Raw genomic sequence first — 27,961 nt, 5'->3', positions numbered from 1 at the left:
TTCCAGAGTATGGAAGCGGTAATAGAGACACTGGAGCCTCGGGCTCTCTGGCGCTTATGAATGAATACTCATATATCGCCTGTTAACCCCAGTTTTTTGTTTAGATTGCTCACCCTAAAAGTCATCAAATTCATGATTTATTTGATAATCTTATAGCCTATTCTCTACAGACCATGTTTTGTGGTCACTTGGGTATGTGTGGTTCCACGACGACGTGGATCATATATGGAGAACTTCCATTCTGAGGTTTAAGGAATCAAAGGACTATCTAAATTAAGCCTTTTCAGAGAGAAAAAATGTGTCAATTACAAGTAGCGCTGGATTCACGATGGGCTAGATATGTGCTCCAGCCGTCCAGTAAAAAGAGATGCAAGTAAATTCACAAAAGGTGTTAGAACATTATATGCGATTTTATTTTTGTATTATTGAAAGGGCAAGTCTGTCTTTAGACGGCTTGCCTTGTACAATCATGATACTGATTAAGCTGGTACAGTTTTAGCACGGCCATGCATCAGGGGTAATATTTAAAAGTGTAGCTTCTCTACACAAAAGTGAAAGCAATGCTCCATGTGTTAGCTGTCACTCTGGAATGTTACATTTTATGTAGGCTGTCACATTGAAAGTGCAGAGAAAAAACACCCCTCCTCCCCCTCCCCCAGAGAAGAAGTGTCTGGACAGTACATTACAATTTCTTGAATGCAACAAACAGCATTCTATCTTACCTTGTTTACTTCTGAAGTTGGAATGCAGTCCATACCAGTAGTTATGGACTGGAATCCGAGCAATTCGATTGGCAGAGAGGAGGCCAGTAATGACCTCGATTTGGTTTAACAGCCTTAAAATATGCTGGGATTGAGATTACCATGTGCTCTGTAGGGGGCCTTGGGTCTTCCGACTTCCCAAATCACCCATGTGAGTGCTGTTAGCCTTCCCTAGGTCTTTTGCGGTAAGTCCTAGTGCTGATGGGTGTCTGGGAGGTGTGGCACGTGGCCTTTATTGGTGTGTTCAGCATTGACAATAAGCACACGCTCCTTTCAAATGAATCCCAAAGCAAGCACACAGTGATATAGGCTTCTGCCTAAAGACGGTGTGTGCCCCAAATCCAGCCATGAATGTATGGTGAGCACTGTTCAGTATTCAAATGCTTAGTACAGATTTTGATTCGAGTTGACTCCCATCAAAGATAACACAGCTATCACCCATTTACCAGTCTACACCCATTGGCTTGACCTAAACTTGAATATACACAAACTGTCAATCAAAAAACAGGAAATATAATGCTGAAGAGCTGCCATTTGCTTACATTTGTTATTTTCAGCTCACACGGCCACCTTTCTCTCACCATCAAGCTACCGGCGTAATGCACTGAACCGAGTTCGACTACTCTAATTCACTATCCACTGGAGTCCACAGAAGTGCTTACACTAGATCCACGTCAGAGTACATTTTTTGACTATCTCTGGATTCTGGAAAATGGCTGCGGTTGATCGACCTTCGAAGACCTTGGTCCCAAAACCCTAGTACAGCATCATGGCAGAACTCAGGGCAGAGCCTGATTCCATGGGTGCCAAGGTTCCTGCAACCCCGGTTTGATCTCATGCATCATCTTAACTTTGCTGGTTTCTGCTTGTCGTATGGAAGGAGGCCTAAAACTAGCGGGCTCTGCAGCAGCTGCCGCAGACTGACTCTTTCTGTATTCTGTACTAGTCCTCAAGGTAGTCATAGCGATTGATTGTTTGACACCAATTGTTTCTATTTGATCCGCCTGACTGAGCCCGTCTTCTAGCGCAAAGCCTTGCTAATGCACTGCAACGCGCTAAGCTTGGGCCGATGCAACACCACTCAGCTCATGGTGCTTGCAAAATAAGATTAATGTGGGTGGACGTCGATGGCTTCTGAATATGGTGCGACGGGCCAGGGGATGGGATGGGGTGAGATGAAGGATGCAGTGGGTGAGGGGCAGGGCACGATGCTCTAGACACATCCAAGGTGGTCAGCTTGCAACCAGACCAAACTATGACAAATTAGATATCTCTCAAAAATAGCTGCTTGCTTTTGGAGCAGCCACTGAGAGAGGCTTTTGTATATTGTTATGAATTCAAGCAAGGGACTGAGACTCTTCTGCGCAAACCACTCACTAATAAAAGAACGCTGATAGACAAATTGCTGCACTATATCAGTTAATGTGCTTCTGCTGCATGGACCTATGACAACAGGCCCCATGTACCAAAACAGACCTTGCACAAGAAAAAGAGAAATTAGCCAAGATTGAACACTATCATTGTGTGGCAAAGATTGAACACTATCATTGTGTGGCAAAGATTGAACACTCCTATTTTATGAAGAATAGAATTAGGAAACAATTGAACACTATCATTGTGTGGCAAAGATTGAACACTATCACTGTGTAGCAAAGATTGAACGCTATCATCGTGTGGCAAAGATTGAACACTTACACTGTGTGGCAAAGAATGAACACTATCATTGTGTGGCAAAGATTGAAAATTATCATTGTGTGGCAAAGATTGAACACTATCATTGTGTGGCAATGATTGAACATCATCACTGTGTGGCAAAGTTTGAACACTATCATTGTGTGGCAAAGATTGAATACTATCACTGTGTAGCAAAGATTGAACACTATCATTGTGTGGCAAATATTGAATACTATCACTGTGTGGCAAAGATTGAAGACTATCATTGTGTGGCAAAGATTGAACACTATCATCGTATGTCAAAGATTGAACACTATCATTGTGTGGCAAAGATTGAACACTATCATCGTATGTCAAAGATTGAACACTATCATTGTGTGGCAAAGATTGAAACCTACTAGTGTGTGAAGAATATAATTGGGAAAAGATTGAACATTTACATTGTGTGGAAAATATATTCAGGCAAAGAGTGAATAGAAATCATTTATTTAATCATTCAAAGCTTAGTATCTGAGTGTTTGGTCCGTTGGGCAGACAAACTAATTTTTCTTTTGTATATTGTAGCACATGTTTTTTGTACACAATTACAGCTGGGGACAATATTGATCGAAATTGCTTACACAAAGTGAAGAATGAAGGAACCTTTGTAACTGCATTTCGTGTCTTTCACCTCGCGGTAGACTAATGCCACCCCTTAAAATGGGTTTGGGGCCCCTTGGTTGAGCGCTATATCCATCGTGGTAATTGTATACCCAAACACACATTAGCACTCACACCTTTTTGGCACATCAGCACACAAGTTACTTGTGCTTTTAGTGAGAGGCGGAGGTTGAGGAATGCTGCAGTAGGCTGAGATATGACTGGTTCCCCTCCGCCTTGTAGTCTGCCCCCGAATACTCTGCGTCTCTGGGCGGGGAAGGAAGGTGGCCATTGCTGCATATGGAACACTGGGGTAAGGAAAACAGTGTGTCACTTGCCAATGTCGCAAGAAAACTAGACGTTGGGTACGTTGCAAGGCATTGCCACATGCATCATAGAGGTAGAGTAAGTGGAAGACTTTTCTCCACTGCCACTGGAAACGCAGCCTGGGTATGGGTCGGACTGGGGCATAGAATTGTCTGCGGCGGGGCACCAGCGAAAAAGTGGTCCACAGTTGCAAATGTCATTTCATTCCTTTTGTGATAGACTGTTTGAATAGTACCTATGGGGGCGTTTTTTGATAAAATGTGATGCAAACTGTGCATTTGAAAGAATATTTATTCAGCAACACTGGTCAAAACTATTAGCCGCATAGTGAAGTAACTGGCCCATATTGGCCAAAAAAGTGGCACACTTTCATCCCCATAACTGCCCCACACTAGCATTTTGCATTTTTAGTTCGGCCATGGGCCTATTGACCTATAGGCCAGTCCGAGCCAGAATGGAAGGCCTTTTATCATTCCATATTCAAAATAGAGTTAGGTTAAACAGCTGGTTGGTTGCCACGGCCTTGGCAAGGGTGGACTGGGAACCAAAAGAGGCCCTGGAAATAATTGTCAAAGTGGCCCCACATTACATATTTTCAGCAAGCCCAAACCTTTTCCTATGGGAACATTTGGAAATACCACACAAAAGAGGTCCAGAGTGCAGAGGCCTACCGGGAAATCTCCAGAGTCCCCTATAGCCCAGTCCAGCCCTGGGCCTTGGGTTGCAGAAAGGTGGTGTGAGCAGGAGGTCGCTTACCATTGCAGCATTGAGCGTAAACGTAGGGTAACTGGGAGATGGATGGAGCCAAGAGTTGGAGTAAGGCCAGCGTTTTAACATTAATGGTAGGGCTAAGCAGGAGGCCTTTTACCATTTTCACATGGAGTGTAGAAGTAGAGTAAGTGAGAGGAAATGTTCCATTGCTCTACGCAACATAGTGGTTTGGTAAAAGGGTGGCCAATCAGAGCATAGAAAACATGTGCTAATAGACTTTGGTAGAGATGCCCGAGTTCGAGCTCTTCTGAACAGTGCACCCAACCGCACACACATATGCATGTTCTTGGCAACACACACAGGCAAGATACAATAATGAATGGAGGCAAAAAAGGCGTCTTCGCAGGGCAGAAGGCAAACAGGTGAACAGCTCTCGCCGGCTAATGAACGCGGGTAGGTGGCCCCGCGCGCCCCTTACCAATATCAGTCAAAGCTCGTGCAATCAATCTGCAAACCACTTGCTTAAGCAGATTGATGGGTGTTAATTAGCAACTACAGGTGAGGCCACAATTACTTTAAGACCAACTGATCCGGGAAGGCCATCGATGTGTGAGGCCAAAGGGTTACGATAGATCCATACATTAACGAGGGGGGAGGGTAAAAGATTGGAACCATTCTAGCGCTCCGCCCAGTGCATATGAGACCCCGCCCCAGGACACAATGCACTGATGGCAGCACAGATACAAATCTGCAAATGTTGCAGCCTTTATGCTCAAGTAATATCCCAATGGGCATCGCCCAAGCCTACAGGATGCCATTATCGCTCAAAAGGGTTTTTTTACCGACTCACTAGAAGACCTGTTTCGGATGTAAACTTGTGGCCAATCTTATGTTGCCATAATGCTCTTTGCTTTTATGCAAATCGACAGGATTGGGCTCTATGAAGAGGTGAACTTGCCTGGGGGTCACACCCTTTGGCCCGCCTCTCCAATTCCCCACCCCAACAAGAATGCAAGGGTTCCCCCAGTACATGTTTTCCATTTTTGCACTGCGTGGGGTCCTTGCTGTCCTTGGTTCCTTTTTATGATGATTGCTGGGTGGTTGCAGTTCTGGAGTGTCACAGGTTCACTCTCACCCAGGTGTGGGCTCGTGAGAGATTCGGAATGTTTGTTGTCCATGCTTGATAGGCAAGACTGACACAGTATTGTTTCGTCAGGCTGGCGGGTATAGCAGAGAATTGTGGCGCTGGAAAACAGAACTGAACTCCTGTGTCCGATGCGGTTAGTTCTTGATTGAGACCACACAAATTGCAACGCAAGCCACTGTGTTATGTGTTTCTCCTAGGTCTGGCTTGGACTTGGGCCAGTGGGTTGTGCTGATGTCCATATCTGTTATGTAGAGTATTTTGGCAAGACCAATTTGCATAATTACAATTTGGACAAATGAAATGGACAAAAACTAGACATTTCAGACTGCATTTATGGTCCGATTCATAGAATTTCACGCAGACATTGCACAAGGGCCGTGCACCGTGCAAGCAACGCGCACCCCGAAATATGACGTGTGATCCCACCTGCGTGCAGAAAATCCTACGTGCAAGTGTACTTATGCCAGCCTTCGGGTGGCGGATCCTATGAAGGACTTAAGTGGGCATTTCCCAGCTTAGACGTTGCTTGATCGATTCCATGAATATGTCTCTTGCCGCACAATAGCGGGTGTGCGAGGGACTGCCTGCAGGCCATCAGTCGGAACGCCCACTTCTTCGCAAGTTAGTCCCCATTTCTGTTCTGACCGCTTCCCAGCCCTCTGCGCAGTTCACGGCCATCCTCTGCTTGGAGCTTCGCGCAAGGCCCGCAACGGCTCACACATGTGTGCCAGGCCAGCATGAAATCCACACAAGTTCAGGAAAAGTGCAGCGCAATCGATTCCATGAATCGACAAACAGGGTTAAGCTTGCAGATTGGGCACAAGTACCCTATTTTCTGTGCAATCATTTCCATGAATTGGGCCCTTAGTTGTTAAATGAAAGCTGAGGACTGGAAAAGTGCGCCCCAGCGTCATGTAGTCACATGTACAAGCTACGTGTACAAGTCTACTCAGCGCCAGCATTTACAATCAGCGAAGGTGCTTCAGTCGGTGCTTTGCCCAAACACACCTGCTTCCCTTGGCTGGCTTATTGATAGGACAAATGTGCCCGAGCTTCACACAGGAAGCTTCTATGTGACCCTAGGCCACCTTGCATTTGCAGCTGGAACCGTGGCATGCAAAGCTTCCAAACGCACATTCATACACCACAGATCGCCCCAATAACTCTTATAAACCGACTGGAGAGACACGAACTTAAACACCACTGCTAACAAAACCTGAACATCTTTTCACAAATTCATGACAATTCAAGAAAGAGTGTCAGAGTGGGGGCCTGTTGTTTTAATAGAACTTCAGTTACAGTATACATTAATGTTTATGTTTATTGGGTTGATATAGCGCTTTGACCCAAAGCGCTTTACAGTATAACAACAAGGTACAATAAGGAAAGAAGCATATATACAATCATGAAGCAAACCAGTGAGACAGTATGTAGAACAATTTACTTAGGTGGAGGGGGAGAGGGAAGTGAGAAGGGAGAGGAGGTAGGTAGGAGGTTACACATAACTGAATTGAGACCAATGGGTGCGAGGAGAAGGGGAAGGGAGGGAAAGGAAATGGGAAGGGAAGGGTAGTTGGAGAGGGGAGAAGGTATGGAAGGAAAGTCAGGGGGGTGGAGAAGCAGGGCTTTCAAGGAGGTGCGGAAGGATGAGTAGGTGGGAAGGGAGCGGATAGAAAGAGGTAAGGAGTTCCAATGTAGGGGGGCCAAGAGCTGAAAGGAACGGAAGCGTGAGGAGGTGCATGGGGCAGGGGGTACAGTGAGTAAGAAGAGGTCAGCAGAGTGGAGTGAGCGGGACGGAGTGTAAAATGAGAGGAGAGAAGTGAGATGGGGTGAATTCATTTAGGGATTTGAAGACTAGACAGAGGAATTGAAATTTTAGTTGTGAGACGAAGGGGATCCAGCTAAACTGAGAGAGTGAGGCAGAGATAGAGTCACGAGGACTGAGGAGACAGAGAGTACGGATAGAGGAGTGGTAGATGGATTTTTTATGGGGGCCAAATGAGAGACAGGGAGTCCAAAGAGGAGAGAAGAGCAGTAGAAGAGGCGGGAGAAGATAAGGGAGGAGATTAAGAGTTTGGTAGCGTGAAAGGTGAGGGAGGAGCGGATGTTACGGATGTTGAAGAGATGGTGCCGACAGGCACGAGAGGTGAGAGAGATGTGGTTAGAGAAGGAGAGGGAAGAGTCAATGTGGAGACCAAGGTTGCTAGCATAGGTGGAGATGGGGAGATTGGAAGGGGGAAAGTGGATGAAAGGAGGGAGGTAGGGGAAAGCGTGTTAGGAGGAAAGAAAAGGACTTCAGTCTTGTCAGTGTTGAGGGAAATAAAATGTGATGACATCCAGTTTTTGATGGCCGTAAGGATTGTGGTGGCGGTCGGAGTGAGAGAAGAGAAGGAGAGAAAGAGTTGGGTGTCATCCACGTAGAAATGGTGAGAAATGCCGAAAGAAGAGATAACGGGGGCAAGAAGGGAGGTATAAAGAGAGAGAAGAAAAGGACCGAGAACAGAGCCCTGGGGGACGCCACAGTCCAAGGAGAAGTTGGAGGAGGTTCTGCCGCTCCAGGAGACAGCAAAGGTACGATTGTAGAGTTAAGAGGAGAGACAGTAGAGGACAGAGCCTTTGAAGCCAAAGGAGGACAGAGTAGTAAGAAGAAAGGGGTGATCTACTGTATCAAAGGCAGCAGCTAGGTCAAGGAAGATGAGAATAGAGGATTGCTTAGCGTAGCGAGCAGAGAGGAGATAATTAAGTAGGTAGGTGAGGGCAGTCTCAGTGGAGTGTTTAGGGCGGAAACCAGATTGAGAAGTAGGGAGGATAGAGTGAGTGGATACAAAAGCTGAGAGTTGAGAGTAGGCTAGGCGCTCAAGGAGCTTAGAGATAAAGGGGAGAAGAGAGAAGTGTGGCAGAGGAGAGACAAATATTGAAGAAAGTAGTTAGGTAGGGAACGAGGAGGGGGTAGATTTTAAGAATAATTGAGGTGGGAAGAGGATCAGAAGGGGCAGCAGTAGGGTGAGTTTTGGACAGAAGGATGGAGACACAGGATGGGCTGAATGGAGAGAAGTTAGACATGCTAGCAGATGTGCAGGAGATGGGGGAGGGAGAAGGGGAGTAGGAAGGGGAGGTGAGGATGTTTTGATGTAGAGAGAGAATTTTGGATGAGAAGAAGTTGGCAAAGTCAGAGGGAGAGAGGGCGAGTTGGTAGAGGGTTCAGGAGTAGGAGGGGAAAGAAGGTGACAGAGGGTCTGGAAAATGCGGCGGGGTGAGAAGCTTGTGAGTGGAGGAGGTTAGAGTAGTAGGAGCTCTTGGCAGAGTTGAGACAAGTCACAGAGAGAGTGGTATGAGAAATAGGAGGATTGATTAGTCAAAGAAGGGGATTTAAGCCAACGTCGTTCGAGGCGACGGAGGAGACAACACATGGACAGAAGATGAGGGGAAAGCCATGGTTGGGAATGTTTGTGAGAAGGGTGGAAGGAAGGAAGAGGGTAGAGTTCGTTGAGACTGGTGGATATTGAGGAAGACAGAGTGGAGTGGGCATCAACAGCCGAGCGAGAGGAAAAGTCAGGAAGAGGGGGAAGGGAGGAAGAGCAGGAGTTGAAGAAGAGAGAAGGTTTGAAGTTGCAGAGGTCGCGACGGGAGAAGGAGGGAGGGAGGGAGAGGGGGAGGACAAGGAGGAGGGGATTAATGTTGTTCATGGGGTAATTAATGTATTTAGAAATTAATGTCATTAATGTAATTAATGGGGGTAATTAATGTATCCAAGGGGTGGAAATGGCAGTTGGTCACACAGCAATGGCGCCCCAGGACTGAAAATGCAGGAGGAACGCACCCACTCATCGCCATTTCATTCCCTATAACCTATGACAGGGCCTGGCACGTGTGGCTCTCCAGCTGTTTTACACTACAACATCCATGACCCCCCTCACCATTGACTATGCCTTTGACTATGCCAACTAGGGCTGATGGGAGATGTAGTTCAAAACATCTGGAGAGCCAAAAGTGGTAGTCCCAACTCCCCTGAGCTATGAAGTTACTTGAAAGCTTGGCAGGTGGTACTCACGTTTGCCCCTTCGTCTGTGGCCGAGGGGCAGCAGCACCTTCATGGTCTTGATCCGCACCCACGCCGCCTGCGGGATAAACGCCATTCCTCGCGCTGTGGGAACTGCCCGGGGCTGTGGCTGGCTTCCCCTGTGCTGCTCCCTACCCGGGCGGGGCTGTGGGTGCCTCCTCCGGCGCTCTCGGGTGCCCGGAAGCCCTGCCTTGGGCTGCCCTCTGCAGCCGCGGTGGGAGGTCAGCAGCCGAGGTTGCCAGAGTTGATACTGGTGCCAGCTGGCCGCCTGAGCGGGCGCTTATATAGGCTCTCCGTTGCACTCAGCTCGGCAGCCTTCAGCTCTGGAGCGCCTCTCCGGGGCTGGGACAAAGGAGGAGACGCACACATCGTTTTATATTAACGCTGGCAACAGGGGACAGCCATTGCTACGGCTGTCAATCAAAAGAAGCCATAGAAAATCCTACGATGAAAATCACGATGGAACATGTCAAGGTCCTCGCGCGGAATCTATCACGTTCTTTAACTTCCCCTCTCCCTGTTACGAGAGTTATTTCATCAAGGACACGCGGGTATTCATGGACTATTAACAATAGCGCACCTTTCTGCACATGATGTTTATTAGACAAGATAAACCGGAACCAACCATCCCTCCACCCGCCTACCTACCTACCTTCCTTCCTTCTCCTCTCTTTCTTCCTTCCTTCTCCTCTCTTTCTTCTTTCCCTCCCTCCCTCCCTCCCTCCCTCCCTCCCTCCCTCCCTCCCTCCCTCCCTCCCTCCCTCCCTCCCTCCCTCCCTTCCTTCCTTCCTTCCTTCCTTCCTTCCTTCCTTCCTTCCTTCCTTCCTTCCTTCCTTCCTTCCTTCCTTCCTTCCTTCCTTCCTTCCTTCCTTCCTTCCTTCCTTCCTTCCTTCCTTCCTTCCTTCCTTCCTTCCTTCCTTCCTTCCTTCCTTCCTTCCTTCCTTCCTTCCTTCCTTCCTTCCTTCCTTCCTTCCTTCCTCCCTCCCTCCCCCTCTCCTCTCTTTCGTCCTTTCTTCTTTCCCTTTCCTCTCTTTCGTCCTTAATTATTCTCCCTTTTCATGAATTCCCCTCCCTCCCCTTCTTGTGACTGTTTCCCTCCCTCCTCTTCCTTTGCCACACCACCTTTCCTTCTCAGTCCTCTTTCCTTTTGTTCCCCTCCATTTGCTCCCTTTCTCTTTCTCCTTCCTTCCTTTACTGCCCCATTCCGCCGTGCTTCCCCCTCGACCCCCCCCCCACTCCCACTATGAGCGTGGATAAGAATGCACTCTCGTAAACATGATTTACATTTCCCGTTAATATTTAGATGTGTTATTGCCTGTGCTTGTGTTTATAGAGAGGGGTGTAGCCGAGACGTTAAACTGCAGAAGACGCGGGTTCTAATCTTGCCTTTGGCACTTGACCAACAACGGACTGTTGCGAGACATATGTCGCCCTCGGCATCAAATTGTAAATATGTGTGATGCACACTGTGTTCCCTAGGAAGGTCTGATTAATGTCCCATCTCAAGCTCCACAAGCTGGTCTCAGGCCACCCCCACCCCTCCCTATGCACAGCCCCTCTGCTATAACACACCTCTCCATACAGAGCTCTCGCTGATGCACCCTTGCGGCGTGGATGGCATTGCGCGGCATAATTTAGCTCAGTGATCAATATCAATATATATAGCACCCAAATTAAAAGTTTGTGTTATGCTCCACCCCGAGGTCAACCAAAATAAGAAAGCACACACTGATAGCAAAAACACGATTCTAGGTTGTTGTTTCTTAAGGAGTTGAACCTCTAAAACACGCGTTGCCAAAGCCAATAGATTTTGGCTGATGTATGTGAAAGGCCACTGCAAACGCCCCAAAATCGGCATCACGTGCCTGGTTTTGTTACCATACGCGAATAGGCTACCCCATGCGCATGTGCTGCCATCATATGTTAAGTGCACTCTCAAATGCCCAATAATGCCAGAATAAGTGGAGCTGCATTATTTTGGTAAGTTACACTGGTTTTGCTGGTTTTTGTTTAGGCCTAAATAGAGACGATCACTAGTAATAGTCACTTAAGTCACTGGCCCTCATTAGGGGCCTCATTCCGAGTACGGCGCTAACCAATGGCGCTATTAACGCCTTGGTTGACGCCGTACCCGGACCGGCAGCGCCTTGGTGGATGGCGGAATTACCGCCCCATTCCAAGGTTGGCGGGGCGGTAATTCCCCATTCACCAAGGCTCTTCCCCATTCCCAAATGAGCCCCCATAGGGCTCAATGGGAATGGGGAAGATGCAAATAACGGTGACCGTTCATTACGGTCACCGTTATTGGCTTGGAGGCCCCTTTGCACCCTCGACTTTAACACCTGCTCAAAGCAGGCGTTAAGGGCGAGGGCGCAAAGGGAACTCGGAGTATGGCGGTAAGGGATCACCGCCACCGGTCTCGTTACCGGTGGCCGCTATCCCTTACCGCCATACTCGGAATGAGGCCCTAGCGCTATTAGCACCATGGTCCATGCCATAGTCCGCCATGGCGGAATGGGGAATTACCACCCCATTCCGAGGTTGGTGGGGCGGTAATTCCCCATGCCACCATGGCCCTTCCCCATTCCCATTTTTGCCCCATAGGGCTCAATGGGAATGGGAAAGGCGGTAATTACGGTACCGCAAATTGCGGTACCGTAATTAGCGCCAAGGTCCCTTTGCGGGTCCCTATTTTAACGGCTGGTAAAACCAGCCGTTAAGGTCGGGTCCCGCAAAGGGACCTCATAATTAGGCGCTAGGTGTTTAACGGCGCCGCAGCCTTTTACGACGCCGTTAAACACTTAGCGCCTGGGTTGTGTGCAAGAAATAGGCTCACAGGTTGCAAGATACTATGCCAAATGCAGTTTTAAATGCCCCACTAATGCCATCCAGTGCTTTAAGTGGGCAGGGGCCAGCCGGAGCCGACAGTCTCCAAAAGTCGGGGCTTAGCCGGGGATCTGCGGGGCCGCCAATCCCATCACATCACGGTGGGACACATTATCCTGCCACGGCCGCAGCCGCAACGAGAGACTCGCCTGCCATTGAGTCAGTCAAGCTGACAGAAGTGCTAGCACGCCGCAGCTATGCTGCAGCGGGCTGCCACTTCAGTCAGTGACTGTAACTTCCTCTGGTGAGGAAGGAAGGAAGAAAGAGAGAGGTCACCAGAGGAACTTACTGTGCTTTTGTTTCACACTCCCCAGGTCACAGAGGCGTCTTTGACCCTCAGCGTATCTGGGGACGGTGTGACATATTTCTAAATTTATAAAAGATGGCTTGAAAAGTACACACTTCAAGCCATCTTTTATAAATCTTTGCCGACGGACAAAGACGCCTCGGGCTTTGTCCATCATCAAAGCTTTATAAAAGATGGATTGAATTGTGTACTTTTCAAGCCATCTTTTATAAACATAGAAATATGTTACATATTTCTGGGTTCATAAAAGAAGTCTTGAAATTGCACAAACCATAGTAAGGTACGCATACAAATATACGTACCATACTATGGTTTGTGTACTTTACAAGCATGTTTTATAAATATAGAAATATGTTGCATCTTTCTATGCTTATAAAAGATGGCTTGCAAAGTACACAAACAATAGTAAGGTACGCATACAAATATATAAATGTTTACATACATTTAGATATTTGTTTGCGTACCTTACTATGGTTTGTATACTTTTTAGGCCACGCCCATCACGCTAGCCACGCCCCCAAACAAGCCCCCCCTCAATTTCTTACCCCACTTAAAGCCCTGATGCCATCATATACCGGGCAATTGACCATACACAAGGTATAGCCTGGTACATACTGCAATCCTATGACAAGCCCATCTTCCAATGCCTGGCTCCTCCATGAGAATTCAGAACACTGAAAAAGATGCCTACAAACCTGAAGACTCAAAAGAATTTGACAAATTCTGATTAACATTTACTTTCAATTTTGGTTGTGTGAATAGAAATAGAGTACATATTACTTCTATCCATTAACAAGATTTAAAATACATGTTAATCAGCATTTTATAAATTGCAAAGCCCAGCAGTGGGGCTGTGGACCCTTTAGCAACTATTATTTTTAAAAAACCTCCGCAGTTCCCGTAAATTCCATAATACGCAGAACACATTTTAATTTAACCCAACAGCACTGGGAAGACCGTAAAAAGCATGACACATCATGTTTATGGAAAATGTTGGTTGTTCACACTGTGAAGGCGTCATGAAGCAAGACACAGACAGCAGATGCAAAATTCAAACAAAAGTGTTTCATTAACTTATAAGTCAGGATTGTTGAAGGCCTAATTTGCCCAGTACTAAGGTGGGATTTCCCTACCTAAAGCAACTAAGGAAAGTTTGAGTCAGTAAGTTCAACTTAAAATTCTGTCTGTGCACAAAACCTATACTTGCCCTCAAAACTACAGCTAAAGAAGTTCAAGACCTTTCTGCAAAGTCTCAGGGGTCCCTTCTCCAAGTAGACACTACAGTTCCAAAATATATCTCGGGGTTATTTTCCCCCAAGAAGACAACACAGTTCCAAACACGGGTCTCTAGGTTCCCTGGGCCTCATTACGACCCAGGCGGTAAGTTACCGCCTGGGTCGTGACTTTACCACCATGGCGTAAACTATGTTTACGCCATGGTGGTTGGCGGATTTACCGCCCCATTCCAACCTTGGCGGGGCGGTAAATCCCCATTTTCCCATTTTCCCTTCCCCATTCCCATTTTGCCCCATAGGGCATAATGGGAGTGGGGAAGGCGTTAATTACGCCACCGTAAATTACGGTGGCGTAATTAACATTAAGGTCCCTTAGCGCCATGGATTTTAACACCTGCTAAAAGCAGGTGTTAAAACCTCCATGGCGCTAAGGGACCTCGGAATCAGGCGGTAAGGGTCGGCGCTGTTTACGCCGCCGTAAAACCCTTACCGCCTGAGTCGTAATGAGGCCCCCTGTCTCAAGACAGCACCAACGTTCATAAAGTCTCAGGTTCCTTTCCCCAAGCCTCCAGCTTGTGAACTTGTACTTTGTCTCAATTTTTCAATATTCAAAACCAGCTCCAGATGAACTTGACATTCCTTCTGCTTTTTTGACAGTTCATACAGATTGCTTCACTTCCGCAATCTCTTTCATCCACTTGCCTTTGCTATCGGATACAGTTCTTTGGCTTTCACAAGTAGAGTATACCCTGTCTAGGCGCAGTTGTCAGACCCCATGGTTCACCCATTATAGGTCACGCAACCAGCACCCCTAAGCCTTCTAGCCCACACAGGTTCTTCTGTGTCTGTGCCTGTGTGTTGGTTCACACTCACTTGTCTTTTCCTTGTCAGCCTCTTGGCTTTGCCACACTGTGTTATATTCTTGGTCTGCCTTGTGGCTTTGTCACAATGTGTTTTCCCACACAGTTCACTATGTGGTGCTCTCACTCCTTCACCACATTTGCTTTCATAATTTTCAGCAATATTCCATACTTGCTTTTCACTTCGTTTCATATGATTAGTTCGAGGGGATTGGGTCCTCTGACGTATTCCATATCTATGACATGTAATCACCACAGCTGTGCTGCTTCGGAAAATCTTTGGCGTCTGTGTCCTGCGTCGATGACGTTGATACGCCGCCCTTGAGGACCTCCTCAGATGGCCGACGTCACTGGATGTTATAAGTAGGACGCACGACGCCCGTAGCCTCAGTTCCATTTTTTCCGGGAACGTGTTCGCTTCGGAGATCTCGGCGCGCCTCGACTCTTTGGAGTTTCTGTTCTTTCTCGGTTCTTCGAACCTGTTCGTATTGTGAAGTATATTCTTCGTCAAGATGTCTACCTCTTCTTCCACCCCGCGTCCGGGCTTTAAGAAGTGCGGGACTGTGGGTCCAAGATGTCGGTGACGGACTCGCACGACGCCTGCCTCGGATGACTGTGTCGACTGCCAGTCATTCATGTCTAAAGCCTTGCGGGAGCGCAAGAAGAAGTTGTCGGTAGGTAAGGTGTCCAAGCCACGGAAGTCGAGGTCTGTAGGGCTTTCGACGGACGATTCGAGGGGCGACTCTCCGCATCGTCGTCGGAAGTCCAGTGGGTCTCGGTCCCGTAGTCGGTCCTGCCACTCCTCTGCCTCTTCGAGGCACTCCCGAAAGCGCCGTCATCGGGCATGAGACGCCGGAGGAATGGGCTTCCTTCGGGAAGAAAATGTTAGCGATTCTCGAATCGCAGGGCACTGGTCCGTCCACGCCTCCGAGTAGGGTCGGTCGTGATCGGTCGAGAGACACCGCTCGCACGCCTTCAGGCTAGGGTGGTCAGCACGATTTGCGGGAGAAGTCCCGCTCGTACAAGGGGAATCGTTCTCATCATGCCCGTTCCAGGTCCCGGTCCTCGACGCACTCGAGACCGTGTGCACCTGTGGTGTCTTCGAGGAAGACATTGACGCCGATGGCACCGAGGTCGTCGACAGACTCTCTCGAGGCTCCGCCTCGGAGGAAGTCATCAACACCATCGGCGCTCAGGCTGTCAAAGGACACGCTCGGGGCTCCGCCCTCGAGGCCTGTGTCGAAGCCGTCAATGCTGTCGGCGCCGTGCTCGACATCGACACCGATTCACTCGACGTCAATGCTGTTTCACTCGACACCCTCGACGCCTTTCGAGGCTGTGGTGTCGGATGTACCACGTGGCACGGGGGAACCCCCTAGAAAGGCTCTGGCCAAGGTCAAGCATGGCTTTGTTCCACATTCTGTGCCTTCTTACCACCATCTTGAATTTATTTCAGAGGTGGATGAGGGCTCTGATGATGGCATGGTTCCTGATACGGTGCCAGACGAGATTCTCTCGGGCCATAGCCAAATTGAGGACCTGCGGCAGTCCCTGCATGATGCCAGTGGGCTGAACACCTCTCCGGAGGTGGAGTTTTGTAGGCCTGAGCCCGGCACTCATGCCGACTCCTCGTACCGGCGCCTTATGTCCAGGTTCATCGAGTACTTGGGGTGGTCTGCTCCCCCAGGGGATTTTCTTCAGGATGACCTTATGGATATCTTCGACCAAGGTCCACCAACTGACCCGGTACTGCCATTCCATATGGCTCTACAGAGGAGGGTGGCGGCGGCTTGGACTGCTCCGGAGAGTCTCCCGGCAGTGGGCAAGTCTTTGCCGCGAAAATACCGTCCAGCCAGTAGTGACCCCTGCTACTTGACCAAGCACTCCACTCCGGAGAGTTTGGTGGTGCAGGCGGCTACGGCCCCGGCAAAGCAGGCTTTGTATCCTACCATCCCTCCTGATAGGGACGACAAGAGTTTTGACGGCTGGCCGAAGAAAGTGTTTTCTTCAGGGGGTATGGCGCTTCAGTCGGCCAACTCTGTATGTGCCTTGTCGCGTTTCACGCACACTCTGTGGAACTGTGTTTCCTTAGACGGCTGAACATATTCCCAAAGGGGACGAACGGGATGGTTTCCTTGCCATGGTTCAGGATGGCAAGGATGCCATGTGTGAGGCCGTTCAGTCGGGTTTGGACATGTCAGATTGCGTCAGCCGGTCCATGGCGGTGAGCACCGTGATACGCAGGTTTGCGTGGTTGCGGAACTCGGGGTTTGCTCCTGATGTGCAGGCCCGGCTCCTCAACATGCCCTTTGATGGGGAACATCTTTTTGGCAGCAAGGCTGACGAGAGCCTTGAGAGGTTGCAGACCTCTAAAGCTGCAGCGAAGTCGTTGGGCGCTGCAGTTATGCCTTTCCATCCAAGGGGACAGAAATGGAGGGGAGGTTCCTTTCGTTATTACTCATCCTTTGGTAAAGCGAGAGGAGCTGCCAGTCAAAGGGGCCACTGTAGGAGTGCCAGAGGTGGAAAACAAGGTACTCGAAGTGCCAAGGCCGCTCGGGCTGTTGCCTCTTTGCCCTCAGGCAATGCTGCAGCCGCTTCAGCTCAGTCTTGAGGCCATGTCCCATGGTTCGCCGGTTGGGGGAAGGCTGGCGCAGCATCTTGCAGAGTGGCATGCCATTACTGCAGATGTGTGGGTTCTGGAGATCATAACCCACGGCTACTGTCCTCCTTTCTGGCAGAGGCCTCAAGACAATCCACCGGGGAATCTCTCTTTGAAGAGTCCGGATCCGCTCCTTGCGCAGGAAATTCAATCCCTGCTGGAGAAAGGTGCCATAGAACTGGTGCCTGTAGTGGAGAGGAACAAGGGATGGTATTCCCCTTATTTTTTGATTTCCAAGAAAGACGGGGGATTGAGGCCCATCATGGACTTGCGCGGTTTGAACAAACTCCTCAGGAAGGACAAGTTCAATATGGAACTCTCTCTCAAGTCCTCCAGGCCCTTCAACTTCAGGACTGGTTGGTGTCTCTCGACCTCAAGGACGCTTATTTTCATGTGCTGATACATCCAAAGCACAAGAAGTACCTGAGCTTCGCGGTTGGCGACTTGCACTTTCAGTTTCGGTTCCTGCCGTTCGGATTGACCTCCGCCCGAGGGTCTTCACCAAGCTCATGGTAGTGGTGGCAGCGCACCTCAGGAAAGGGGGGATTCACGTCTATCCCTACCTGGATGATTGGTTGATCAGGGCGCGCTCTCCCGAGCAAGTCCTGGATCATCTGTCAGTCACTTGCCACTCCCTCCACAAGCTGGGCTTCTCCCTCAACTTAAAGAAGTCCCATTTGACACCAACTCAGAGGCTCCAGTACATCGGAGCAGTGCTTGACACGTCCCTGGGCAGTGTTTTCCTCCCCAGGTAAGGGCTCATCACATTCAGTAGATGGTGCCAAAGTTTCAGCTTGCCCAGAGTCTCCCAGCGTTCGAGTTCTTGAGATTGCTCGGCCTCATGGCATCCTGCATTCTTCTGGTGCCAGAGGCCAGGTTGCGGATGAGATCTTTGCAATGGGCACTCAAGATCCAGTGGTCTCAGTCCTCCGGCAGGATGTCGGACCCTGTTCAGGTGCCGTCCTCGTTCATCCAAGACCTTCTGTGGTGGGTTGTCGAAGACAATCTGACGGACGCACCCCTCAAGGGATGGGGAGCTCATGCCAACGAGTTGACAGTCAGCGGTCGTTGGTCTCCGTCGGAGTCCAGACTCCATATGAATCTGTGGTAGCCGAGCGCCGTCAGGCTAGCCCCGAAGGCTTTTCTGCCGACTGTGCGAGGGAAGAATATCCTGATCCTGACGGACAACACGGTGGCCATGCACTACTTCAACAAAAAGGGGGGGCAGGGTCACTTCCTAAGTGCAGGGAGGCGATGCAGCTCTGGTTCTGGGCATTCCAGCAGGAAGTTTCGATCTCTGCAGTTCATCTGGCCGGAGACGAAAACGAGACGGCGGACACTCTGAGCAGGTAGAGCACGATCTCTCACGAGTGGGAGTTGGCTCAGGAGATTCTCCTGGAGATCTTCACCCTTTGGGGACCCCTCAAGTGGATCTCTTCGCCTCCAGTGTCAACCAGAAGTGCGAGAGGTTCTGCTCGCGGGAATTTCCTACCAAAGGAGCCTTAGGAGACGCATTTGTGGTCATTCCCACTGCTGTACGCGTTTCCTCCAGTCCCCGTCATCCCGCAAGTACTGCGGAGGTTACGGAGGTTCGGTTCCGGATGATCCTCATTGCTCCGGCGTGGGCCCGGAGGACATGGTACCCGGACCTTCTCGACTTGTCCATCTCCCCTCCATGTCGTCTTCCCTACCGAGACGATCTGCTCTCACGGGACGGGGGTCAGGTTCTCCATCCAGAGGTCAGATCCCTCAACCTTCACGCTTGGTTTCTGAAAGGTTGAGGTATAAGGATTGGGACCTCCCTGAAGACGTGATGGAGGTGTTGCTCTCGGCCAGACGGCCAGCAACAAAGTCCCTGTACCGTTGCCGTTGGCGTAAGTTCTGCGACTGGTGCAGGGTTAAGAATGTGGATCCTTTTGCATGCGACATTCCCATGGTTCTGTCTTTTTTGCTTTCTTTGGCCCACAGGGGCTTGCAAGTGGGTACCGTTAAAGGTTACCTGGTGGCGCTGTTCATATTTAAGCGCTCGTCTGAAGAGTGTTCCTATTTTAAAATTCCTTTAATTTCTCAGTTTCTGAAAGGGATCACTAATGTGTTCCCTCCGTCACCTTTCCAGGTGCCCGGTTGGGATTTGAACCTTGTTCTCAAGTTTCTGATGGGTGCTCCGTTTGAGCCTTTGCATTCATGCCCTTTGAGACTGTTAAATTTTAAAACTGTATTTTTGGTTGCGGTCACTTCCGCTCGCAGAGTGAGTGAGTTACATGCACTTTCAGTTAAGCCACCCTTCACTGTGTTTCATAAGTACAGGATTGTCCTTAGAATTCGTCCTTCCTTTCTTCCGAAGGTGGTGTCGGAATTTCATTTAGGCCAGAAGGTTGTTCTTCCGGCGTTTTATCCTCCTCCACATCCTGGTAAGGAAGAGGAGAGGCTCCATAGGCTTGATCCTAGGAGAGCTTTAAGCTTTTATATTTCACGCATGTCCCGGGTCAGAGTGGACGATCAACTCCTCATTGGTTACGCTGGAAAGCATTTGGGACAAGCTGTGACGAAACAGACTTTGTCTTGCTGGATTATTCTGGCTATTTCTGAGTGTTACCGCTTGGCAGGTAAGGACCCACTGGTCGAGTTGCGGGCCCATTCTACCAGGGTTATGGCTGCCTCTACTGCCATACAGAGGGGCGTTCCTATTCGTAACATCTGTGATGCAGCCACCTGGGCTTCGGTACATACTTTTGTACGTCACTACTCCCTCGATTTCATCCGTGGGCAGGATCTGGCCTTTGGCAAGACGGTCCTTTACTCCGCAATTTAATTGGGCATTCTAAATTTCTGTTTTCTAAATTCTTTTCCATCCTCCTTGCATTGGTACTGCTTTAGGAGTCTGTCATAGATATGGAATACGTCAGAGGACCCAATCCCCTCGAAGAACAAGTTACTCTCTTACCTGGTAACGGTCTTTCGATGGGATGGTCTGACGACGTATTACATATCGCTCCCTCCCTTGAAACACTTGTGTATAGGTGCGTTACAAATAACATATCATATCATATCATATCCTATCTCCCTGCCTTCCCCGCTACAGAATTTCTTATGCGATTGCAGCTTACGTTTCTGCAAGGCTTTGTGTGTCAGACTTGCAGAAGACTGGTGCCACACGTTCTGGGGAAAAACTACAACTGAGGCTACGGGCGTCGTGCGTCCTACTTATAACATCCAGTGACGTCGGCCGTCGGAGGAGGTCCTCGAGGGAGGCGTATCGACGTCATCAACGCAGGACGCAGACGCCGAAGATTTTCCAAAGCAGCACAGCTGTAGTGATTACATGTCATAGATATGGAATATGTCGTCGGACCATCCCATCGAAAGAACGTACCCAGGTAAGAGAGTAACTTGTTCTTCTTGGCTTTTAAAATACTGTTTTCAGCAATATACATACTTGCTTTTCACTTTGTTTAATACAATTTGTTCTTGTATTTTAATATACTGTATGTGTATTTCACACAAACTTATCATCTGTTTAATGTGGTGTCAAAAGCTTTCTCTTTAGTTTGGTAGTCGATGAATTGGATGTTCCATTCTGTGGTTCATAGTTCATCTTGTCATATTATTCCTCCGAACTTGGTGCTTTGGGTTCACACTATCGTACACACACTCATTCATTCATTTAGCATTTACTTTGGCGCTCTAACAGCCCCCAGGAGAGCCCCAGTTTGAGTGCTCTCTCCATTTCACTCACCGGGCCCTAACGACTCCTCCGGGCAGCTGTTTCCTCTGTTTCTGCTCAGCCGACACAGTTTCTTTGAACGGCGAGCCCCGCTTACATTTTGCCTTCTCTCTGTGGTTTGCTGGCAGGCCCGCTCACTTCCTCGAGACACTGCCGGTGACTTGTAGCTTGGGAATCTCTTCCGTGCCCACAGCTCCTACCGCTGACACCTGACCAATAGGGTTCCCACCTCTGTGGCCCTCTCGCTGCCCATCCTGGCCTCTGCTCCACAGCTTCTTGGGAGTACTTGCCAGCACCCTGGCTCTCCTGCAGGACCCAATCGCTGCTTCCTTTTACAAAGGATTTTTCCCTCTGGCCCACGACGCTCAGTCCGGCTTCTCTCCTGCTGGTCATTTCGACACCACCTTTTATGCACCTGCAAGCATTTGACAGACAGGTTGCAGGTTTGGTGTCAATTGCCTGACCATAATTAGTGGGGCCCTCTGGACATGCCTGACCCTGACAACAATCTGCAGGCCTCTTCCTCATCTCAGTAGTAGAGTGGTGAAATGACAAGTTAGTGTGCACTACTCTTAGTCGCCTCTTCCTTGTCGCAGTACTGTAATGGTCTGAATGTGGGGAAATGAGAAAAGATGGTTTGCAACAGCCTATAAAGGCGGGGGAAGGTTGGTTCTCATAAGAAAAAGGGGGCTACCATGTCTCACCTGTGGACGTCCACTTCGTTACCCTCTTCCTATGATGATGGCTTTTGGTGTTATTCCGGGCAGAGGAATGAGGTTAGCAATATCCTATAAATGAGTCTGGGACTGAGGGTTCATCATGGAAATTAAATGGGGGATACGGCGTCCCACCCAAGGGCGTCCCTCTACCATTCCCCAAGTCTCCCCTACCCAGGTGATCCTCCCTCGCATCTCCACCCCCAGGATTGGGATCCAAGAGCGATGGCCCTTCCCAGGCCCCCTGACCAGAGGATGATGGAGAGAAATAAGTGCGGACGCCCTCAGGTTCCTCACAACACAGAAATAGAAAAAATAAGATATGTGTGTTAAAATTTAACAAGATTATTGGATTTTTTACTTTTATCAGGTAAAGAAGCAGAGTCACACCACAGTTTGTGATGCAACACTCTAGTATTGCTGAGTAGTTTTGCTTGTTGAACACGGGTGATGACTAGAGTCTAGCCTTCACAGAGAATGCAGCTTGAACTGTCACTCGTCCCTTCTCCCATCAGCTCTCCTTCTCCCGTCTTTTCCCTTAGGCTGTTCGTGCTCTCAGTTCTTCACAGGTGCTTCTTTTTACTGTCCCAAACAGTAACAGAACTTGTTCAGGAGTTTCGAGTCGTCGTTCAAGGTAAGACACTAAGTGGAGGCTAGCAATGACAACGCAGACTCAGAGGCGAGGGTATGGGGGAGCACACTCTTTATTCAGTATACTGCAGATCAAGCAGCTTCTGAGTGAGCAATGCACCAGTCAGCCTCTTCTTCCTACACTCCTCTCTCCCCTTCTTCCCACCTCCTAATGTCCTTCCCACAAGTCCATGCACGTCCTCCCCTCCACCTGGCCACCCCGCCTTGCCCTTCACCAATCACGTGTCCCTGAATGCTTTCACTTCCAGTTTTATGAAGGTGATAGGAATGTATCCTAGTGTGGCAGACATGGCAGGGATGACGTTCTTATACAAACTATTTGCCATTAGGTGTTTGGGGGTTCCCTTCCTCTTTGGGAGACTCTTCAAAAGGAACCTTTTTCCTTGAGGGACTCGTGAACTTTCCTGTGCTGGTCTCATCAAAGGTAAGAACGATGTACTTTATTAGGGCTGATAAGACGAGCAACAACAATCAGAATCACAGCAAGGGGTGTGGGCTGGCGAGGAGTGCAGCAATAGTCACTGCCCCTTCAATCACAGACTGAGATGTCATTCCTACAGCTTTCATTAAATACATGTCATCAGTTAAGCTTAGATGTTGTTGGTTTCTTTTATTTGTTGTGAAAAGGGAAATTTTAAGTGCATGCGGCAGAGGACACTTGAAAGTGCCCAGGAGATTCCACGTTCTAATTACCCTGATGGTTACCCATATGATCTGCCCATTATCCCTGTATGTTTGTCCGATGAAGTTATAGCTTCGCCGGCTGTCACCGCTAGAGGGAGCTGTTGCCTTAGGATATACAGAGACAGTGCCAATTTGCAATGCTTTGTCTGTTGTCACCGCTAGAGGGAGCTGTTGCCTTAGGATACATAGAAACAATGCCAATTTGCAATGCTTTGTCTGTTGTCACCGCTAGAGGGAGCTGTTGCCTTAGGATACATAGAGACAATGCCAATACACAATGCTTCTCCTGGTGTCACCACCTGAGGAAGCTGTTGCCCTAGAATACATAGTGGTCCTACTGTGTCAATGAAAAGCTGCACTTTGGCCCGTGTACTTGGACTCTTACACTAGTCACATATATTTGGGTATAAAGATCAAATAAACCCATCTAGTCAGCTCATGTCTATGCCCAATGACATAGAACAGAAAAGGTTTGGGCCAAGCTCTGTTCGTCTGCATTTGCCAAAAAGAGTTCCGATTGGACTGCTGCGTGGGTCGGTGTATATAGGTAACCCCCTGCCTATAAAAATGTCATGAACAACGTATTACACCTCTGACCATGCAAACATCTCAAAATAGTGGCTCAATGGCTCTGATTCACACTGACATACTAGTGTGAGTTCACAGTGCTGGCCTTCCTGAAGAGCCTCTCGCTGCATGAGAAAAATGACACTCCTCTGGCAAATTATAATATTACAAACATTATTCCAGGCAAGTTTGTGGTTCGAAAGAAAACGTTTTTATTTATAACGAGGACACAAGAAAAGGTTTCTTTGCTTGGTTCTATATCTGATGGGCAAAGCCCATTGTACTAGAATATGAATCGTCGTCTCCAATTAGCCCAGCCCTGAACAAGACAGACAGAAGGTCGAAACACGTGAATCAGAGCCATTGAGCTCCTATTTTGGGATTTGCCCATTGTCTGCGCTGTAATACTTTGTTCATACCTATAGATAGGGTTTTTCTACTACTTTATGAAATAACCACATTCGCCAATGACTAGACACCAATGGTTCCCATTGCCACTGGCAATTGTAAGCTGGTGAGACGGGGCACCAATTACAAAGCTATTTGTGTGGCTGAATGATGTTGGTTCTAGAAAACGGCAGGCCAACTCAATATTTCACCCTTCAGATGTCGATAAAATGAGTACCATTGAAATCAGACACTTGGGTTATGAAGAGCTATATAAGCAACCAGTTATAATGATGACAGATCTCTGCTCAGTGGGTCATGCACCAATCGCTCTGAGACGGTTCCCTGATGCTTTTCACAGATCTCCGCAGCCGGTTCTCACATCAGTGGGCTATCTCAGTGTGATTGGGATCCATGCCCTGTAGATTACAGGCTCACACACAGACACACAGACACATACACGTTTTGATGCTGCAAGCCTTCACCCCAGTGGGTGATCTCAAGCTCATTGACCATTCATCAGCCAATTGCTTTAAACTATGTACACAAAGCAATCACACACAACTATCAAAGCCATCCTATCTACTTAGTCTTCACCAATGTCTTGGCTTTAACTTTATGAATATACCATGAATATATAGCAAACTGGATCTTTGCAAATAGTCTGCTCATTTTTTAACCTGGTAGTATGGTATTGTTTATTTATATAGCGCCTATACACAGGCAAGTGTTTCAAAGTGCTCAAACCTGCTGGTGCACCACACCCTCTGCCACACTATACTCCTTGCCTAGTCTCCAGATTGTCGTTTGTTCTTAGTTTAAGAAAGTATCATATACTCATTGCACAACATACATTGGTGACAGGCATGGGCCATGCCCATCAAAACAGCATCTTCCTTACCTGCTGCAACGCCATATGCTCTACTCAGTCTCCAGCTCTGACTTTGCTATTACATTAAATACCTGGAGATGTGCAGAATTTGGAATCATCTCCACCCTTACACATCACAGGTATGTGGTTGGGAGATTTAATCGCAGGGGATTTGGTCGAATCCAAATCCATCAAATTGTTTTGGCCGAACTTATGTGGTGGGTGGGTAAGGGTTATCATTAAGGCAGGGGGCAATGGTGGGCTGCGAGGAGTCTTAGCCCACAATAATTTGTGGCCAAATGGCGCAAAAGAAAAGAAACTTTGATGGATTTGGGTTCAACCAAATCTCCTCGATGAAATGACATAGAAGCATGCGGTTTACTGGCACAGAACCTACTGGTGCTTCTGCCACTCGCTGCACTGGAGCTTGCACCCCAGGCAGTATCCAAATCTCTCTTTTAATGGTTGATTCATAACATTTTCATCTGAGTTATCTAATCATGCTCCACCATCTCCAGCCGTGCACGCCGTGCTTCTGGCTTCAGAACACAAACACACTATACATAATATATTTAGAGTGTAGAAACCAGCAGCTTTGAGTGGCATTACAACTCATCATGAGATATTGCAATCTAAGTTGCATTTGAACGTGTGTTTATTGAACTATGTAGCGTGCTTTCGCCAAAGTGCTGCACAACATCAATCCATCACCAGTGCATCAAGAATGCAAATTGAATCGAGCCATAAAAGTGACATCATCATTACTTTACTTAACATTCATAACACCAGACTTGCGACCCGAAGGCTTAAGGGCGCACAGAAAAAAGACAAAACCTAAGACAGAGACAGGTAAGAGCTTGTCGGGATTTAGCAGCAATATTGGAATGTCAAAAAACAGCAATCTAACTGCATAACAGTGTTTTTAGTTTTTTCTTAAACATTTCTGTTTACGTTATTTCCCTTAAGTCAGGCGGAAGTTTGTTCCAAGCTCTGGGGGCTGATTTTATGAAGGCACCTTTTGACGCATTCCTAGGGACTCATTCCGAGTTGGGCGTTAAGGGATAACGGTCCCCGGTAAGGAGACCGGTGGCGTTAAACCCTTACCGCCCAATTCCGAGGTTGCTTAGCGGGACCCGCAAAGGCTGTGTGGTCTGACCACACGTCCTTTGCGGGTCCTGCTAAGGGACCAAGGAGCTAATAACGGGCCCGTAATTAGCGCCTTCCCCATTCCCATTTGAGCCCCTGTGGGGCTCAAATGGGAATGGGGAATGGTTGGTTGAATGGGGATTTACCGGGTCCGCACAGGTCGGAATGTCCCGGTAATTCCCCATTCACCCAGACTGGACACGGACTCGGGTTTGGAGGCAGCCATGGCGCAAATAGCACCCTGGCTACCTCCAAACTCGGAATGAGGCCCCTAGTCTTGCTAAGGGGTATCTTCAGCTGATTCGTGGTGTTAGATCTAAGAGATTGCAAATTGTTTTTCTCCACAAGAAGGTCTTTCAAATGAACTGCCATAGGTCCGACACAACTTTTTTGGGTCACTAGTAGCAGCCGGAACTGAACTCTTGCTGCTATCTATCAAGAAGAGGAAAGAGGGGGGAGGTAAAGAACGGACAAAAGGAAAAGACAAGGCAGAACAAACGTCGAAACGTTCCAAGCTTTAGGTGCAAGGAGGGAAAGTGCACGAAAACTCTATTGGCAAAAGCTGGGGGATCGAGAACGAGATAAAACATACTGAGAAGCTGAGTTGCGGGAACAAGATGGAGCACAGAGGGAAGAAAGATAAAGAGGGGCCTGACCATGTAAACTATGATTAGAATTTGAAAAAGAGTATGACTAGGGAATGCGAGTTAATGACTAGAGACAAGTGAAGAAGTAAAGGAAGGAGAAACTGGCGATGGGAGAGAAGTAGTGGAACATCGGCAGGAAGACCGACAAAAAGGGCTGAACAGTGATCTAGATGGGGGAACAAAACAAGAGAATTAAGATGTTGTTAGCATCAAATGTCAAGAATGGCCGGTTTTGGAAACATCATGGAAAAATAAAGCAGATCTAGCCTTGTGTCAAATATGTGATGGGAAAGAGAGGGAGGGGGTCAAAGATGGCCCAGAGATTCCACACTGAAGGTGAAAAAGGAAAATGGGACAGAGGGAAGAACATCGAAGCAGGGGGAGGCTCTGATGAGTGATTTGACGTGGGAAAAAAAAGATCCTCCGTTTTTGAGAGATTAAGGTGGAGTGAGCGGGAAAGCATCAATTTCTGGAAAGTTGAAACAAAAGAGAAGAGAGTAGAATTAAGCGAATCCGAAAAAGAAGAGAAAGGAAAGACAATCTGTGCATCACCTGCCTACACGTGACGGTACAGCTGAAAAAAGGAGATGAGATCAGAAGTAGGAGCAACATAGAGGGGAAAAAAGAAAAGGACCTAGTTCGGAGCCTTGGGGAATGCCATGACAATACAGCAAGTGAGGATGGCCTTGCCCGAGAAACTGAGCAGGTCACGTCTGAAAGATAAGAGGAGAGCCAATGCAGAACGGTTCCTGAGAACCCTAGAGTAGAAAGCGTAGACCTAGTTTGGAGCCTTGGGGAACACCATGCCGTACAGCAGCTGAGGATTGCCTCGCTCGAGAAACTGAGCAGGTCCAGACTGAAAGATAAGAGGAGAGCCAATGGAGAGCGGCTCATGAGCAGCCTAGAGTACAAGGCGTAGACCTAGTTCGGCGCCTTGGGGAATGACATGCCAGTACAGCAGCTGAGGATTGGCTCGCCCGAGAAACTGAGCAGGTCCAGTCTGAAAGATAAGAGGAGAGCCAATGGAGAACGGTTCCTGAGCACCCTAGAGTAGAAGGCGTAGACCTAGATCAGAGCCTTGGGGAACTCCATGCCAGTACAGCAGCTGGGGATTGGCTCGCCCGAGAAACTGAGCAGGTCCAGTCTGAAAGATAAGAGGAGAGCCAATGGAGAACGGTTCCTGAGGCCCCTAGAGTAGAAGGCGTAGACCTAGTTCTGAGCCCTGGGGAATGCCATGCCAGTACAGCAGCTGAGGATTGCCTCGCCCGAGAAACTGAGCAGGTCCAGTCTGAAAGATAAGAG

The 27,961-nt window shown here is 48.4% G+C and overlaps 1 protein-coding gene across 2 annotated transcripts in view; it reads right to left on the bottom strand.

The window, feature by feature from the left end:
* The window catches only part of KCNIP2 (potassium voltage-gated channel interacting protein 2), an 804,817-nt gene that overhangs the window by 118,184 nt on the left and 658,672 nt on the right, over window positions 1-27,961 (bottom strand). Inside the window, exon 1 of one of the 2 annotated variants that reach the window (XM_069611620.1) lies at window positions 9,311-9,583. The exons of the other annotated variant lie outside the window; for it this stretch is intronic. Within the exon in view, the coding sequence (XP_069467721.1) occupies window positions 9,311-9,395 (85 nt within the window). The 5' untranslated portion in view covers window positions 9,396-9,583. Of the gene's footprint in view, window positions 1-9,310; window positions 9,584-27,961 lie in introns of those variants that run through there. 2 annotated transcript variants of the gene reach the window in all.

The sequence above is a fragment of the Ambystoma mexicanum genome, chromosome 8 (genome assembly GCF_040938575.1).
Source record: "Ambystoma mexicanum isolate Mex_15411 chromosome 8, UKY_AmexF1_1, whole genome shotgun sequence".
In the NCBI taxonomy this organism is placed as follows: domain Eukaryota; kingdom Metazoa; phylum Chordata; class Amphibia; order Caudata; family Ambystomatidae; genus Ambystoma; species Ambystoma mexicanum.
Note: the sequence above shows the minus strand (reverse complement) of the source record. Positions and strands in the feature narration are given on the sequence as shown.